Source organism: Haliotis asinina, chromosome 16, assembly GCF_037392515.1.
Source record: "Haliotis asinina isolate JCU_RB_2024 chromosome 16, JCU_Hal_asi_v2, whole genome shotgun sequence".
NCBI lineage: Eukaryota > Metazoa > Mollusca > Gastropoda > Lepetellida > Haliotidae > Haliotis > Haliotis asinina.
Window position 1 is genome coordinate 44940277 of NC_090295.1, and position 18487 is coordinate 44958763.

General features: G+C 37.9%; 1 protein-coding gene across 2 annotated transcripts in view; it reads left to right on the forward strand.

The window, feature by feature from the left end:
* LOC137268375 (anoctamin-7-like) overlaps nt 1–17281 on the forward strand; it is a 116734-nt gene extending 99453 nt beyond the window's left edge. For both annotated transcript variants that reach the window (XM_067802935.1, XM_067802936.1), the window contains 10 exons: nt 1135–1330; nt 2287–2398; nt 3330–3384; nt 3891–3988; nt 4402–4526; nt 5628–5833; nt 6825–6958; nt 8709–8799; nt 9315–9446; nt 11734–17281. In XM_067802935.1, coding sequence (XP_067659036.1) covers nt 1135–1330; nt 2287–2398; nt 3330–3384; nt 3891–3988; nt 4402–4526; nt 5628–5833; nt 6825–6958; nt 8709–8799; nt 9315–9446; nt 11734–11814 — 1230 coding nt within the window. In that variant the 3' untranslated portion in view covers nt 11815–17281. The remainder of the gene's footprint in view (nt 1–1134; nt 1331–2286; nt 2399–3329; nt 3385–3890; nt 3989–4401; nt 4527–5627; nt 5834–6824; nt 6959–8708; nt 8800–9314; nt 9447–11733) is intronic.
* The last annotated feature ends 1206 nt before the right edge of the window (nt 17282–18487 follow it).

Sequence of the window (18487 nt, forward strand, 5' to 3'; positions counted from 1 at the left end):
TGCTGCATACCAGGACCTAAAAACACAAATCCTCCATGTACGAAGTAAATCTGAAAGCTGACCTTTCCGAAAATATTACCTGACAACAAGCTGTCTGTAATGTAGTCCACAATGACATTAGAGCAAGATTCATGCAGGTGTTGGACAACATTTCTTTGCAATAGCTGACTTCCCTTTCAGCTGCCTCTCAACACTTTTCAGTCTTACATAATCATTTCCTTGCGACTTGCTTCTTTGACTGATTGGTTTGTTGTTTGATGCCGCACTCAGCAATATTCCAGCTATGTGGCAGTGGTGTGTAAATAATCAGGTCTGAACCAGACAATGCAGTGATCAACATGAAGAGCATCAGTCTATGCAATTGGGATACGATGACGTGTGTCAACAAGTCAGCAAGTCTGACCATCCGATCCTGCTAGTTGCCTTTTATGTCAAGTATGGGTTGCTGAAGACTAAATTGGATCCTCTTGGGTATCTCACGAAGGAACATGACAGATATCATAGATGTTGCTCATGTGGGTTCTATCATGTACATTTATCTTACCTCACACATAAATGTCGCTGTCTGATAGGCTGAGCGCTCCTCTATTATTTTCAGTATACCACACTTACAAGTGAGGTACATTTCAATATCCCCCACCGTTCCTTGAAATTTATCACTCTGCAATAAATAGTCCAGTAAACATTAACATCAAACATTGTATCATAAAATCAGGGAAAGTGAAATATTATTCAGGACAAATTACTTTCATGAAGTCACTTCCCCTGTGGCAAGTCGCTTTTAAGAAAAAATTTGAACCCTTGATTTATTAAGACAATACTTGCAGGAAAAACAGCTAGATGCAAGATTCGAATTGTTTGATTCACACAGGTTGACAGAAGTGTATACTCCGATACCCGTGCTTCAAACAGTTCAAAATTAACATTGAGGTGTTCGGTAAGATAGATACGTTGTTCAGTGGTCCCTCAGGGCCCATGGGTTGATGTACCATCAATGTTTGTTTATGTTATGTTATCAACTCTCATGGCCAGTGAAAAACTGATAATGTCCAACTGATGCATCATATAGAAATTTGAATGTTTTTCAGGTGGTTATATATAGGAGTCAACTACAACCACGTGCTTGTGTTACAGATGGTGCTTGTGATTGTCTTCATCATTGCTGTGATCATGTATCGTGTGCTGGTCAGCATCCCGCTGTTTGAGAACAAGGCGCTCCGGTCTAAAGCCTCCATGATTGCCAGCTTGTCTGCTGCCGTAGTCAACTTGCTGATTATTATGGCGCTTGGAAGGGTGTATGAAAAACTGGCTTTAAAACTCACACAGTGGGGTAAGATGATAGACAAATGATATCACAAAGCTACTGACTGGGTACTGACTGCATCTGCTGCTGACTGAGCAGATTAATGCGTGTCTTGCACACACTTAAAGAGTGTATCCTCAGGCACCATGAGGTCATCACTTCTACATCCCAGTGTCTCCTAAAGAGCTCAGATCCGATCTGTGATAGCAGCTATTTGAGCAATCTCCTTGAGGCCATTAATATGCCTGTTTGGTTCAGACTGTAATGAAATTTGGTAAATGTTTAGTTAAAAGTAGTGGAAAATGAAACTCAGTCACTCATATAATTCCTCATATATTTGCTAAACCAAATATATTGTCAATTTTCTGTCAGCTATACTTGATATGTAAGTAGATACAATTCAATTGTGTATTTAGTGAATAATGCAGACCGAAGTTATCATTATTTTCTTATGGCCAGTTGTCTGTGGTCTGAGTTGACCGCGGTTAGGATTCTATGACAGGAGGCCGGCTTATGTACGAAACATACTGATTTTAAGGGTCAAGTTACAGGGTCGACTTAACTATGAGTTTGGCTTATCTTGATCATAGTCGTCAGTGTTCATGCAGAAACTATTTGAAACACAATTCTGACATCAACTTAGATTAAGTTTGACATTCTAAACAGTTGTTGACAGATTAAGGAGAGCTACATTTTCAAAGTTTCCAGGAAAATTTTTTTTAAACCTTGCGTGTTTCACCCCAGAATATTGAACATCTCTTACATTCTAGTCAAATTATCCAACATGTGTGCCTACCAAGTGTAAGATGGCTAATTAATGATCTCACATTGTTGACTTAGTCTCCGTTTGTCAAATAATTTAAATCTGTGTTGGCACCTCTATTATTAGTGCATCTAAAAAGATTGCATTTTCAAAGAGTTCCAAAGAAACTGGATGAAAAATTGACTATTAACACATCAATATCTTTCTTTGATGTTTGCAGAGATGCATCGAACCCAGAGTGAATTTGAAGACCAGCTGACATTTAAAGTGTTCATTTTCCAATTCGTCAATTTCTACTCCTCCATCATCTATATAGCATTCTTCAAAGGAAGGTAAGACGGTGTGTCTCGGGTCTCAGACAGTCCACTGTATTGGACATTGATTCCGTGTCATCCAACGTGTCCTGAACATTTTATTCAAATCTGCAAGTGATATCGAAGAACTTCCATGGAACGGTAAAAAAAATCATAAAAATGTCTCAGTATGATTTGTCTATAGCAAAATAGATAAGCTGGGTTGAAAGACTTTGTATTTATTAAAAATCAAGACTTTAAATACCTTGAAATGACTGTATTTATTGAAAATTAAGGCTTTAAAATACTTCAAAATGACTTTGACAGCCTCTGAATGTGTACTTATTTTAAGTATTTTTTTATATGTTGTTGACATCATGAAACAACAGATTACCCCAGATTCAGATTTTATATTATGAAGATGAGTCAAAATGTGCGTAAAAATAACAATGTGATTTCCAACCACTTCCGTTTGACCTTAGAGTCATGAACTGCCATAGTTATACATCCTTCAAATTGATAGTGGTCAAGCCAATGACCCGGTTTCAATTCCCCACGTGGGTACAATGTGTGAAGCCTATTTCTGGTGTCCCCTACCCTGATACCATACAAGTGATGTAAAACCATACTTACACACTCACTCAAATTGATAGGTCAAGCATGGACGAAATCAAATAGTGTAGTATGTGTAGACAACTAACAGTTGTCTGGCTGGTTAAAGATGTGTGATATGAACCAGATTACAAAGAAACAATTCATATGTTTGTCTGCTGACTATGTCTGGACCTCAGACAGCACATCGGGTTTGGAGCAGAGAGTACCTTTTAACATTTGGCTTGATTTCAGTTGTGACATTCCCTTCACCTGAATTAAACTTTGGTGATAAGTGATGGTAGTATCACCATGTATCCTCTTGGTTGTGAGAGGCAGAATGTTTGCTCAGATAAATACTTTTCATTTCTTTTTTCAGATTTGTTGGCTACCCTGGCCATTACAGCAGGTTGTTTGGCTTGAGAAGTGAAGAGGTAAAACTAGAGACTTCTGAAACATGTCCTTCTGTTGATTAGTACAAGCTTTTTAAAATCTGTTAATTTAATCAAGAAACTAATTACAGTTAATGGATTGGTATGATTATAGTTCAAGAAACTTATTGAAGTTTCAATGTCAGTTTCAAAAAAATGTTTTCATCTCAGTGAAGGTCATTAATGGCTTCCATGCTTTAACTGGTGTTCTGCCACCCATGGCTTGTATCTAAATGCGACTAACGGATCAGGTGGTCAGACTCACTTACTTGGTTGACACCTATCGTCGTATCCTAATTGATGCTCATGATAACAGGATTGTCTGTCCAGACTTGATTATTTACAAACCACAGCTAGAATATTGCTGAGAGTGGTGTCAAAGAACAAACAAACAAACAAATGATGGCTAAGTTGATAAAACAGTAATAAAACTATGAACTAGGAGTCCACAGATGGCATGATGGTATATGAGTGATCGCCATGTTACAGGTCGGTTGTTTCTGTTGCAGTGTAACAATGGAGGGTGTTTGATTGAGCTGGCCCAGCAGCTGGGTGTGATCATGATTGGTAAACAGATCATAAATAATGCACAGGAAGTTGTAGTGCCGTAAGTAGAATCATCCGTTTACAGATTAGTATTTGGGAGGGGATTTCTTGAAATTGTGCTGTCAGTCAGTGAGTTACAAGCATGATTTTGCAGAAGACATGAATATTATAGATTATAGATGCATGTATTTCTGCATATAAAGTAAATGACAGCATCTTCATATTGCTATGGTTTATATGTCAGATTAACTGTGGACTGATGTTATTAAATACAATTTGCACAATAAATAACAGTAATGGTCTCAAAGACAAAGTTTCACAGATCAAAGAGGTTTTAAATCAGCCAGGTTTACTCAACTACAAAGAGTTTCCTCTCATCCAAACCTTGATATTTTGTGGCAAGGGACTGCCCTCGTCCAATCCCTGGAATTCTGAGTTGTGTTTTCTATACATTATTGTATCTGCTGTCTCCAGGAAACTGAAAACATGCTGGCATCGGTTTAAGGCAAGCATAGACAGCACTGCCAAGCAGACTCGCTGGGAGGAGGATTATAAACTAATTGAGAATGAAGGATTGTTCCAGGAGTATCTAGAGATGGGTGAGTAGTATGTGGGTACAACAGTGAGGTAATGAGTGACTGAGTTTTAGCAATTTTACAGCAATGTCACTGCAAGGGACTCCAGAAATTTGTTTCACACATTGTAGCCATTTGGGGAAATGAACCCAGGTCTTCAGCATGATGAGCGAACACTTTAACCATTAGGCTACCCTGAGATAGAAGGATAACAGGAAGTAGAGAGAAATGAACACAACAAAAATGAAGGCCTGTGCCATGAGAATGTAGAAAGTGGTTAGATGTTCAGTTGAGAGATATGAACACAACAAAAATGAAGGCCTGTTCCATGAGAATGTTGACAGTAGTTAGATGTTCAGTGGAGAGATATGAACACAACAAAAATGAAGGCCTGTTCCATGAGAAAGTTGACAGTAGTTAGATGTTTAGTGGAGAGATATGAACACAACAAAAATGAAGGCCTGTTCCATGAGAAAGTTGACAGTAGTTAGATGTTTAGTGGAGAGATATGAACACAACAAAAATGAAGGCCTGTTCCATGAGAATGTTGACAGTAGTTAGATGTTCAGTGGAGAGATATGAACTCATCACAAATAAAAATCTTTTCCAGAGTTAATGGCAGAAGGTTTGTAGGGGGTAGAAAAAAGAAATGAACACCTCACACTAAGGGACAGGCATAAGAGTGCCTTGAAATGACTAAGATGTCATTATCAGCAAAGTGAGAATGACAAAGTTCTGGTATACTTATAGTCTGTTTGGCTCAAAGCTGAATTGCAATCAAACCAGGTGTGCGAGAAAGCATGGAGACGGCACGGCACAGGTTAATGAATCAAAAACTTTGTCGGCACTTGTGCACGTGCTTCTCGAACACCTGACTGTCCCTTTCTCTGCACTCATCCCTCGTAGCAAACAGTGAACTGTGTCAGTATATTTATGATAGTTTGTTTAACAACTTTTATATTTTTAGGAGAAGAAATCTGCAAAAACGTCACAGAGTTGGTATGATGTTTTAGTTATGATCAGCATTCTATTGAGTATTTTATGTTTATAATTTTCAAGCTAGACTGCAGTTCATTGGTCCACTTTTGAGTCAAACAGACTGTATTTTTTGTGTTTCTCTTGCAGTCCTCCAGTTCGGCTTCATTACCATCTTTGTTGCTGCCTTCCCATTGGCGCCACTGTTCGCCCTCCTCAATAACTGGGTCGAGATACGCCTCGATGCCAACAAGTTCGTGTGTGAGACTCGCCGCCCTGTAGCAGAGCGGGCGGAGGACATTGGGGTGTGGTTCCAGATTCTTGACGCCCTAGCACAGCTAGCAGTCATCAGCAATGTACGTAGTCCATCCTGTTCCCAGAGAACAAACATATGTAACAAGTATTATAATCTGCATCAGAAGCCATTATCATGAATGTATGACACCATGTGATCCTTGAAGTCTGATGATAAGAATAGACATGAGAATTTTCCATGGATCCTGTTTGAGTGGTATCAGTAGTGTACCTGGTTATCTACTTGTGTCTCTCTTGATACAGACAATATTGACGTAGTTTCATTGTTGTAGACATGGACAATATACATCATGTACCTTGTCAGATGAATGAGTTTTTCTGCCAGCTTTAATACTGCACTAGCCACGAATATATGACTCCAGGTGGAAAACTTGAATGATGATATACCTTGTATTTTACACAGTTTGATTTCAGCGATGATGTCTGGCACGAGTAGTGAGAGGACTTGTGACTAAGTACTTTTTGAAAAACTCCATTGATAAAAATATTTACTTTCTTTTTTAACATAATATGACACATACATCTTTTCAGAGGAAATATTGAAGAAATGATCAAATTATAAGTCTTCAGAGTAGTGCTAACATTTTCTGTATGGTAAATATCTGAATTAAGAATTTAGTCTTGTCAGAAAGACAATTAACAATTCTTGTACATGTACGCGTAATTGTCTTTATATTTCCAAAACAAATGGGAAAATATATCACTATCTGTTGTTTTAAGACAAGTTATCTCTTGCCGTAACACTGGTCTTGGGATTCATGGATGCCAGACCATGTTATGAGACGCCTGCGTTATACATCAGATGAACTAACGGCCACGTCAAATCATATTTTCCATGTGCATAGCACAACTGCTATTAAGCCCTGTCAAAACTCTGTTGTATTGTATGAGGTGAGCAAATAAACTTTGCAAATCATAATATGAAACCTTCAATCAAACATCACTAGACATGATAGTCAAATTGTCTCCATGTTATACTATTTGTTGTTTTTTAACAAAGATTGATGTATGTAATTTGTTCATTACTTACAGGCCTTCCTCATTTCTTTCACGTCCGAGTTCCTGCCGCGATTACTTTACCAGTACGAGTATAACTGGTCTCTACATGGCTACACCAATTTTACACTGTCCACTTCTCCAAATGGAACAATGCTTGAAACTTGCAGGTACAGGCAATACTGACCATCCCCTTGTCTTTTACAGGCGTTCCTAATCGCGTTCACGTCCGAGTTCCTACCGAAAGTCCTATATCGATATGAGTATAACTGGTCATTGAAAGGATACACAAATTTCACTTTGTCTGATGCACCACCAGGCACTCTCAAACACCAGTGCAGGTAGAACTCGTTAAGTTCGATGGTGGCAGATATTTTTTAATACATCTTTCGTCATAGTTTAGCTGAGCTGGGAAACAAACAAACAGAACCTTGCGTTCTGTCAGGAACTGTTCAGTCTTTCCATTCCAAAGTGGTGTTTCCATACCTTATAATCTTCATTGAGAAACTCAAGACGATATTAGTGCCATGGTGTCATTGTCAGTGACAGCCCTAGGCTCCTTTTCACAAAGTTCTCATAAGCCAGAGATCTCATAACTTTTTCTCGTAGCAATACTTATGACAGTCATAGCACTATGATACCTTTGTTGCAAGTCTATGCTACAACTTGGGAGGTGCAATTGCTACAAGAAAGGTTACAAGATCTTATCTTACAAGGCTTATGAGACCTTTGTGAAACATTCTTGATTTTTCAAATCTTAAACCTGTGGCCCCTTTCACAAACCTCTCGTAAGCCTAAGATCTCATATGTTTTCTCGTAACCATTGTACCTCCTATACTGTAACACAGGATCTACGGATGCTAAGAGAAAAGTTACGAGATCTTAGGCATGAGAGTTTTGTGAAACTGGACCCAGATTAGCTACTCATTTCCTGTATTTTGTGGTGGCCTGTTTGGGAACCTAACAAATCTATTGGGTGCCATTCTGCGTTCAAGGTCACTGATTCATTTTGAAATATCTCTCTGGCACGTTTTGTCAGTGTGCATATTACAGAGTTAATGATTTTAAATTTGCTCATCCTTATTTCGATTCCCTCATCATGTTTTTACAAATCCAATCATTTTGTTCATCCCTGTCAGTTCTTACTTGAGCTGCCTATTTTCTCCAGATTTATTAGGACATGGATTTTCTGTTTTTTTAACCATTTTACAGCTCATTCATTGAATCACAATTTCTCCTCTTCTTTCATTGCTTTATTAGCTAGTTAAGATGTTTTATTCTGCAATGATTCCGAGAGCTTATTAAAACAGTTCTCTGACGTGCAAACTCTCGTGTAATTTGGCTCATGTAACACATGTCGGGATCTTAAATTAAACTCATTACAGTAAAACTATTTTCAAAAATCTTTTAATTTTCATGACATTTTTACATTTTTTAGTTTATATTGTGATTCATCACCAATTATTCAAACGTTAGATATATTGTGAAGCCATATTGTATTAACGTAACATGTTTCTCATCTGAACAGTGCCTTTGTAATGGTCCTGTTTTATTTTTATTGGATAGCCCTTTTTGTGTAAATTTATTTGAACAGTTCTCTTCTTATTTAATAAGGCAAACTTATACACTTGCATTATAAAATTTAGATTGATTTGTTATACCAAATTCATTTCTCATTCACATAGTATTAAGGTAAGTAGTATTTTTTCTGAGTGAGAAGCGACATGTATGCACATTCTTTATACTGAATTTATAGAAATACTATTTCCATGTTGTCTAGTGAATTTAGGGACACAATCATCAAGTAAAACATGCAGTAATTTTATTTTTCTATCTTTCCGATGTCATCGGAATATTTTGATGGTTGGTACCTTATGTGGCAGGATGGCCCTGCATTAATGTACTGTATTTTACCTCTAGATACAAAGACTTCCGAGATCCCAATGGGGAGTATTCATTATTTTACTGGAGATTGCTGGCAGTGAAGCTGGGATTTGTCATCCTGTTTGAGGTAAGACACCATGTGAAATGGGACGAAACACCTTGAACAGTGTTTCTGTTTTAGATTGGGAAAATCAAAGTTGTTAAACCGTGCATGCAACAGACATGTTGTAGTTTGCACTGAGATGAACATTTATCCTTATGTTGAATATTTTATAATTACCCAATCAATTGTGTGTTATACTAAATTGTTGCACTCAGCAGACTGCTTTTTCCTATATACCGCAGTCTTTAGGTGTTATGCCGAAGTGGGAGGGGGGGGGTCGGGGGGTAACCTATTGGTTATAGCATTCTTTTGTTACACTGAAGACCTGGGTACAATGTGTCAAGCCCATTTCAGTGTCACGTGCTGTGATAGTGCTTGAATATTGCTAAAAGTGATGCAAAACCCAACTCACTCTCAAAGGTTACTGTCACTGGTGCCCTCGTAGTTTTGAATATTGGTAGACATACGTCTGTCTGTTTGCAGTGACAAATGTAGTGATGAATACTGGAATGAATGTTGATATGTCACCTTTGTTCCAGCATGTGGTGTTTGGTATTTGCCGGTTGATCGACATCCTGGTGCCAGACGTGCCTGAAGCTCTGGAACTGAAGATCAAGAGGGAGCGATACCTGGCTAAACAAGCCCTCGCTGACACTGCCACCACCTTGATGGTAGGCAGAGACACATAGCACAACATCATTAATTGTTTCATAACCCCTTGCATGGCTAATTCTCTTGTTTTATCTAATATCAGTCAGCAGATTGTCTTCAATATCATCAGTAGGCAGACACGCATAGCACAGGCAGTGTGAGAAATAGTTGCTATCCAAATTTTGCTGGCTAAATTACCAGCCCACAAAATAATTAAATGGTCTGAAATTTGAATGTATATAGATGGGATTCATCATTAAGCTGCTAATATGATCAACATTTTCATCAGGTCATAATCTTGCATGATTTAAAAGTGTGTTATAACTTATTAGGTTGGAGAGAGAGTGATGTATTAACAAAGTGACCCCTTGAAAATTCACCTGCAAGTCAGGTCAGTGACTTTGTAGTTACACTGGTTGGACTGGATTTTTACTAGCCACAGGCTAGTGGACCAGTGGCTATTTTGCACACTGTGTACAGGTCATTATTTGAAAACCTCTTGCATGACTCATCATCTTGTTTTAGTAAATATCAGTCATCTAACGGGCCCAAACCCCTCAGAAGGCGGGGAGACATAGCATGCCATGATTGTTTTCAAACCTCTTGCACGACCAGTTGTATCATATTTACTAATACAGTCATCAAATGGGTATCAATCCTGTTAGTCAACAAGCACACATAACACGGTATTATCAACTGTCATAGAGCCTGTACTCTGGATGAAAGTTTGCTATTTTTGATGAAATCATTCACAGCTTTGTCAATTACTACCGCATTGACACCGTGCCGATGAAGTGATGGGGTCAAATTATATACTTATGGTTACTGTCATTAAATTGATTTTACGCGCGCTTCAGTCATTGTTACGTAGCTACATAACAATGACTGAAGCGCGCATAAAATCCCTCCCCCTCCGGTTTTACATTGTCTACCCAAACCGAGGAGAAGTGTTTTCTCTAATACATAACACTCGAAGTGTGACTGCTGTGAGAAACGTTACAAGGTCTTAGGCTTATGGGAGCTTTGTGAAATAGGGTCCCAAGTTAGGGAAAAACATATTTATGTTAATAAAGAAATAGACAAATGAATACTTTTTATTATTCCCCCAGCATGTAATGCCGGGGGATATAGTCAATGCCTTGTCTGTCTGTCCATCCATCCGTTCGTATGTATGCCCACCTGTCCGTCCGTAATCATTTTGTTTCCGGAGCATAACTCAGAAACCATTCAATATTTTTAGACCAAACTTGATAGATATAAAAATCTGAACCTATGGTTGTGTCTCTTGCTATTTACAGATTTATGGCATTTTTATTTTTTTGTTTTTCCATGGAACATTTTCGTGTTAGTCTAATGGTGGGGTGGGCTTTGTTTCCGGAGCAGAACTCAAAAACCGTTCAATATTTTTCTGCAAAACTTAGTAAATGTATTGGTCAGAACCTGAAGTGGTGCCTTTTGCTATTTACAGGTTTTTGTGATATATTCTTTTCTTGGTTTCCATGGAAACGTTTCAGACTTAATCTCAAAATGGAGGGATAGGCTTCGTTTCTGGAGCACAACTCGAAAACCATTTCATATCTTTCAACAGATCAGATATATGAGACAAATCTTGCTATGGTGACTTTTGTTGATTAGAGATATATGACATTTATAGTTTTCATGATTCCATGGAAACAATTCAAACTTAGTCTAAATAAACAATAAGTAACTGTCAGATGATTTGTCCTTTCAAACCTGTGGGGGCCAGTGGGGATACATCATCTTCTGATGACTCTTGTCATTTATCATTTTCCCAGTTTCCATGGAAATGATTCTGACTTCGTATCAAAATAGAGGGATGGGCTTTGTTTCCAGAGCACAACTCGAAAACTATTTAATATCTTACAACAAAACTTGGCAGATATTTGAAGCAGACCCCAAAGTGGTGCCTTTTGCTATTTACAATGTTTTGGCATTTTTATTTTTCCCAGTTTCCATTGAAACAATTCTGACTTAGTCTCAAAATGGAGAGATAGGCTTCGTTTCCAGAGCACAACTCGAAAACCATTTTATATCTTTCCACAGATCTTGGCAGATATATGAGACAGATCTTGAAATGGTGCCTTTTGCTGTTTACAGATATATGGCATTTATATTTTTCATGACTTCCATGGAAACGATTCAAACTTAATCTAAGAAAACATCAAGTAACTGTCAGATGATTTGTCCTTTCAGATATAGGGGCGCGGGGGGATATGTCATCTTCTGATGACTCTTTTTTCTATTTCTGTGAGTACTTTAAGTCACTCTGATGCTGTGTGTTTGTAGATGGCTGCTGGAAAGGAAGAGGACGAAGCCGATGCAGCACCAGAGAATGTGGAAATAACTGTCCCCAAGAATCGAGTGTGATGCTCTAGCCAACACATCTTTACACATTAAGTTCTCATTTAAACAATCCACCTGAACCACTCATTTTTGTGTTGATTAAATATTGCTTTTTTCATATCCCTTTTATGAAAGGCACACACACTGTTATTGATTTTGTTCCTGAAGATATCTAACATTTATTACCTCGTAATGGAATGCATCTTGTGCATGACCTCCAGAAAATGGAGGTCAGACAGCCTCGTGGAGAAAGTGATCTCAGATATCTCCTAGTCATAAGTGAAAACTTAGGTCACTGTGCACTTCAGTAGAAAATTGAAAAAAAAAAGATTTTTCCTGTTCAAATTTTCCTTCTTTGCACTGTGCCTTTAATGACGGTTTCTTCGTTTTTTTTCCCTTTTAGTCCAGATATACTTAATTCTTTGAAGTTAAATTTTCTTTATGAAACCAAGAAATCCCACCCATGTTGTAAATGACAATGTGTCCAAGCCGATACTGTGATGACCCCCATACTGGCCCTGTTTGGTAAACTAAGGAATGGGTGCTTATTTTCACGGTTAGAACAACACTTTTTAAGTATTACAAAACATGTTTTCCATTGTCAGATTCCACAATTTTATACACTTTGGGAAAAAAAACAACCAAGAATATTTTCCAGGTTGGGAGTTGTTTGTTTTTCAGAAGTATTAACTTTTGTTCATGGAAGAAATGAATGAGTTTATGTATATTGAATTTTGTCTGTTATTTTTTTTTAATGTTTAAGAGCAAAAAATATACAGTGAAAGCTTATTACGTCCAAGTCCTTAATTGTTATTGTCTGAAACAATGTCAGCTTCTTGCTCCAGCTGAAGTCTGATCAGCACTGCATGTGACAACAAGACACTGTGTGTGATAACAGGACTCTCTTAAATTGTGAATTGATGATAATAAGCTTATTATTAGACATTCATCCCTCAACCAATAACTCTCTTGCTTCTGTTTGTCTCAAGCACTTACAGATGAAGAAGTTCACTTTGTGGGTTGTCTGTCTGCAAATGTTGACACTACCATGCTAATTCTGACTCACTCATGAAATGTGGTATGCACAGATGCCTCCAAGAGTTTGTTGAAAAATGTAGAAAATAAAATCATGTCTACTGACTACCATTTTTGACAAACTGGATGAAAATCTTTTAGTTATTTATTGTGGCTATTGCTGATTTTTTACCACGAGTTCCAAGGGCCCCCAGAGCTGCTAATATTTGCAGACATTCCAGTGTATGAATATGATATGTGAATGCTTATTTGCAGTCTCTGTTGTCCTTGTTCGACAGGATCTGATTCAAGACATCGAGACCTGCTGCCTAGCAGGCTTTAGTTTTGGACACTAATGCAAGAAGCAGTTTTACATATTTCTGTTGATTATCTCCCTTACATTAGCTTCACGTGTCACTAATGTCCAGAATACATGGTTGTGCCACAACAGAATGGACGTATACTGACAGGCAATAATGTACTGATAATTTGTTTTAAGGGAAACAGTAGCTGAATATTATAAATATATGTACAGTATATACAAAGGACAACAACTTATGGAAAGGTCATGATGTTGATTCATTCTCAAAAGTTATGTTCAATAGTGTCTCTCCTGTGAAATATGGGTGTTGGGGTACGGCCTTCGCTCAACATGCTGGAGACCCTGGGTTTGATTCCCCACATTGGCACAATGTGTGAAGTCCATTTTGGGTGTCACCTACCTTGATATTGCTGGAATGTTGTTAAAAGTAGCATCAAACAAAACTCACTCACTCCTGTGAAATATTAGGGGTATTTTGTATCATGTTGTACATCTGTATTGTTTTGAAAATATTGAAGCTTCCATCTGGCAACAATGTCATGAGAAGACTACTCATGATTATTTGAAGGTCCTAAAATTAAATTATCCCCAACAAACAAATATTGTGTAAAAGATACGGTTTTATTTACAAAAAACATGTAATCAGTTAGTTATTGCCCGGTCACTGAGTCATTTCTGATTGTACATATTGTGAAAATGAGAATGTAAATATTCACACCTATTTGCTCAATCTGTACAATTATATATTTAAAACAGGTGCAGTCTTTGTTATGTTTCTTACACTTTTATCACTGAATTGTCAACTTTATATGAAAGATTACGTGTTTGTATTTTTGCACTGGTAGATTGTATAACTGTTCATAATACACCACGATGATTTGCAATGTGAAGTTGGCTTTTTTGGATAAATTTCTTGTCAGTTGAGACAAACTGGAAATTTAGTTGAGTTTCTATTTAGCATTTGACAATTTCCTCTATATTCCAGTGTTAGTGCTTCATGAGTACAAGTTTAATCAAATCTGTGAAATGACAATTCAGTTCCATCTCCTCGCAGCCTTATCCTACAAGTAATGTCCCCTCTTCTCTGTCTATCTTGTCCTACATACCTCATTTTCTCCATCACCTCTCACTGTCTAAGCCCAATCTTACAAGTAATGTCCACTCTTCTGTCTGTCATGTTGTACATACCTTATTTTCTTCATCTCCTCTCAGCCCAGTCCTCCATGTCACATCCCTTCTCCCTCGTCTTGTCCTTCATACCTCATTTTCTCCATGTCCTCTCAGCCTGATCCTCCTTGTAATGTCCATTCTCCTCTGTCTGTCTTGTCCTACAAACCTCATTTTCTCCTCTCAGCCCAATCCTCCATGTCTCCTCCCTACTCCTTCGTCTTGTCCTTCATACCTCATTTTCTCCATGTCCTCTGTGTAACGTCCCCTCTCTATCCTTGCTCACTGTCACAGCTGTGTATCACTGCTACTGATGTGTCATATTCAGCAAGTCTGTTTCAAGTCCATTTCCTTCCTGCATTTTGTTCAAACATATCTTCATTTACTTTTGGTCTTTTTTTCCTTTCTTCTGCATTCAAATGCCTCCTTTCTTGCTCTCTGCATATCATTATCTATATTTTCTACTTATATTAAATGAATCTGTATCAAATCCACTTTCTTCCTAAAATTTGCTGATTTCTGCAACCTTATGCCCTTTTTTCTGTGCTTTTTTCCTTTGAACATCAAGAAATATATTCATCTTAAAGGGACAAAAGTTGTAGCAAGTGTGAATGGCCATACTACCAGTACTAGGCATCCACATCCAGGTACTGCCCTTGCCAACATTTAAGAAAATCAGGCCTAGTGGTCAAAGCATTCCGTTTGTCATGCTGAAGATCCAGGTTTAGTTCCACACATGGTATGCCCTGCTGCTATATTGCTAAAAGAGGCTTAAAGCTAAACTCACTTTTAACTAAGGTGTACATAATGTTTACAAGCAAACAGTCAAGACCAAAAATTCACTTGCAAGGCCATATTTTCATGTACATGTTTGAGACAGTTTACACAAAACACAATCACAGAAAGTATATGATTATGTACAGTTGCATGGGAGTTAGTTTTACGGTTTGAACCGAGTATTTTCACTGTCACTTGACTTCCACAACATTATCTTGTTATTTTGGGTTAACAAACACGCCATTTGTGAATTTGTCTGAGTACCTGGTGAATATGGTAGGATATTGCTACAGCCACTTGTTCATCTGACAACAGTAGTTCTGTTCTATATCTCAATCAGCAATTAAAACATTAGTCACCTCTCAGTTTCACACAAATATCGTGACCTTAGCTGAGCAGGCATTTCGTAATGCTACTTTCAGAATGAATTTTGAATCACAACATAATTTTGAAATACATGCGTGAATCAGAAATTTCTTTCATAACCTGCATTGTATTTATACAAAAATTCACAATAAATGAAGCTGACACTTCACTGACATGACATGTAAATTTCCCCTTGATTTGATCCATAAATACACACACCTTTCAATGTTGATTAGGGGTGGTGGGGTAGCCCACTGGTTACAGTGTTTGCTTGTCTTGCTGAAGACCCTGGTTTGATTCCCCACATGGGTACAGTGTGTGAAGCCCATTTCTTGTGTCCCCTGTCATGATAATGATGGAGTATTGCTCTAAGTGACATAAACCCATCCTCACTCTCTCACTCTATACACTTTGTTTACAATCCTACTTCTCGGTGTCAAGCCTCCAAAGCACTGTGATATCACTTCTTGGCAAGATATGTCTTGTGAAATACTTTATCATCTTGAGACAAATACCTCAAATATAATGTACAGCTGTTTTGAGCATGTCTCTCAATCACAATCTTTTAACTCACCATTTATTCAAACACGTCTTAATAGAACAGGGTTTAACTTGTAGAGACTTGAGACTTTTAAGGCATTTTTTGCTGAAGAAGAAGCTGTTTCATCAATAGCATACCCTTTTATTTCCTTGTCTGCTGTAACCATGGTAACACGCAATGTAACCAACACAGGTTCACTCGAGAGATTGGACGTACACATTGACAATGACATTGTTCAGATCTGAGAACATATGATAAATGGTCTCTGGTTCAGGTGGACTATCAACAGACAGAAACTGTAAGGCTTACATTTGATTGTATGTTAGTGCTCCAAATATCCATGATTCATTTGCAAGCATATGATCACTTAGACAAAAAAGCAGTCGATGATGTTCTCATTGAAATACTAACAGTCTTACAAATTGTTAGGACCAATCATTTTAACGTTTCAGATGAACTGTCATTTTTTGATAAATCTTGTCAATCAAGAAAACAAAATACAGAAGAGTAGCATAGCTCTTTCTCACGCTTTTCTTCCTTGATGTAATGACACACCTACTGACCATGGTATGATGCCATCGTTTAGGAAGCTATTGCTTCAGATTGGGGGCTTTTACTGGGACAGATTTTCCTTCATTGGTTGATAATTGTCAGAAACGGCTGCAGAATAGTTTGATCCAGTAGAGGTGCGTCTCCATTGTTAGTTGACGTATCCACTTTGTACATGGCTATCCCCGGGTGACAGGTTGTAGTGTTTGGTGTCCTGACACAGCATAATGCTCTTGTTTTTCCTCATAAACACTGTACACTTGTTCCTGCTCTTTTTTTAATTACACTTGCATTTTAAAATGGTTTGGGAACATTTGTAAAAATAACTTTTGTGTTCTGTAGTTGAAAGATGCATGATATGCTTGTAAGTAACATTTTAGCCACAATTCAAGGGAGAGCACCCATTTGAACAAGGGAGACAACTCCCCTGAAGCCATCTCTGACACACTCCATAGAAACGACCCATTGCAAAAGGAGACTACCCTTAGAATTAGATAGCAAGTTACAATCATTGGGAAGGGAGGTGAATGCTAGATTGTTGATTTTTTCTGGATTGAAAGTTAATTGCATGTTTACATGGACTTGCAGCCATGTGTTCAGAAATGTTCCTTCACCAGTTAACCTGCAATGTGTACTGTTTGTTTGTCAGTTATTGTACATTGCTCTGTATGACATGGCCTATCTTGTTTTGGCCTGATGATATATATATACATACTCTTGTTGGCACAATAAAGTGCAATATTTTCACTTCAAAATATGGTTTGTTATGTGCTCAAGATACTCTGATACACAACCCCAGCTACACTACTACACAGTTTGGAGTAGAGGTAGAGACCGAAAGGTATGTGTGTTAATTAAGATTACATTTAACCATATTCCAGCAATATGTGGGCAGTTAGTAAATATTCAAGTGTGGACCAGGCATTCCTATGATCAACATGAGCGTCAATCTATACAGTCGGGATACGATGTGCCAGTAAGCCATAACTACACACCAGGTGTTATGTTGATGATCAATTAACAGTGAGTAACCTTAGGAAATCCATCCTTGAACTATTAGGCAATAACCTTCCACCTGTATATGGAGTATCACTATCAGTAATGTAGGTCTCATGGAGTCAAACTGGGAATGGGGATGACGAGCACTGCCCCATACAATCAGTGTACAATGACATTCACAGGGATGCCAACCCTGAATTGAAAAACAGCAGTGATGCCTGACCTGACCCAAGTTGGGGGTGAGCGTGACAGGGGGCTCAGTTCCTTTTGATGGTGGGGGTCTGAACAGGTCTCCCTTATGAAAATCGATAGATTTAGCCTGAAATATTTCATTTCTGGACATACTTAACCAGACAATACTTAACTCAAATAAACACTTTTCAATGTGTTATTGAATAAAATTCTTTCAAACATTCTAAATTCATAAACATATAGTGTTCTTAAAAAAAGTTTTCTATAGACAAATCTGAGTGTGGATTGTGTAACTGAAAATGAGAATGACTCCTCCAAAATCGGTATGGTTGGCATCTCTGCATTCACCCAGTCTGACCATCTCATGTCTATACTTAACTTGTACAGGGACAGAAGTGGTTTTGATGTGTGTAAGTTTTCTCATCAAACAGAGCACCTCCCTGTACAAAATTATTGTGCTGTGAACAGTAAATATATTGATTTGTTCAGATAACATCAAAACACTGAAACTTCAACAAACTAAAACCCTGTGCCCTGTTGAAAGTGGCTTAAAAAAATTGCCCCCTCTGCATTACCTCATGTGGGGTACTGCATAGGTCCCAGAATATATACCTTCAATATGAGTGTGGAAACTTCCCCATGTTTACAATGTTTAGGCATTGTTTAAGACACATATGGAGAGTTAGAGCAACAGGACCAAGTTTAGAACAATATACAAAGGCCTGCAACACGAAAAAACAGACTGTATAATGCTATGCAGATTAAACCTG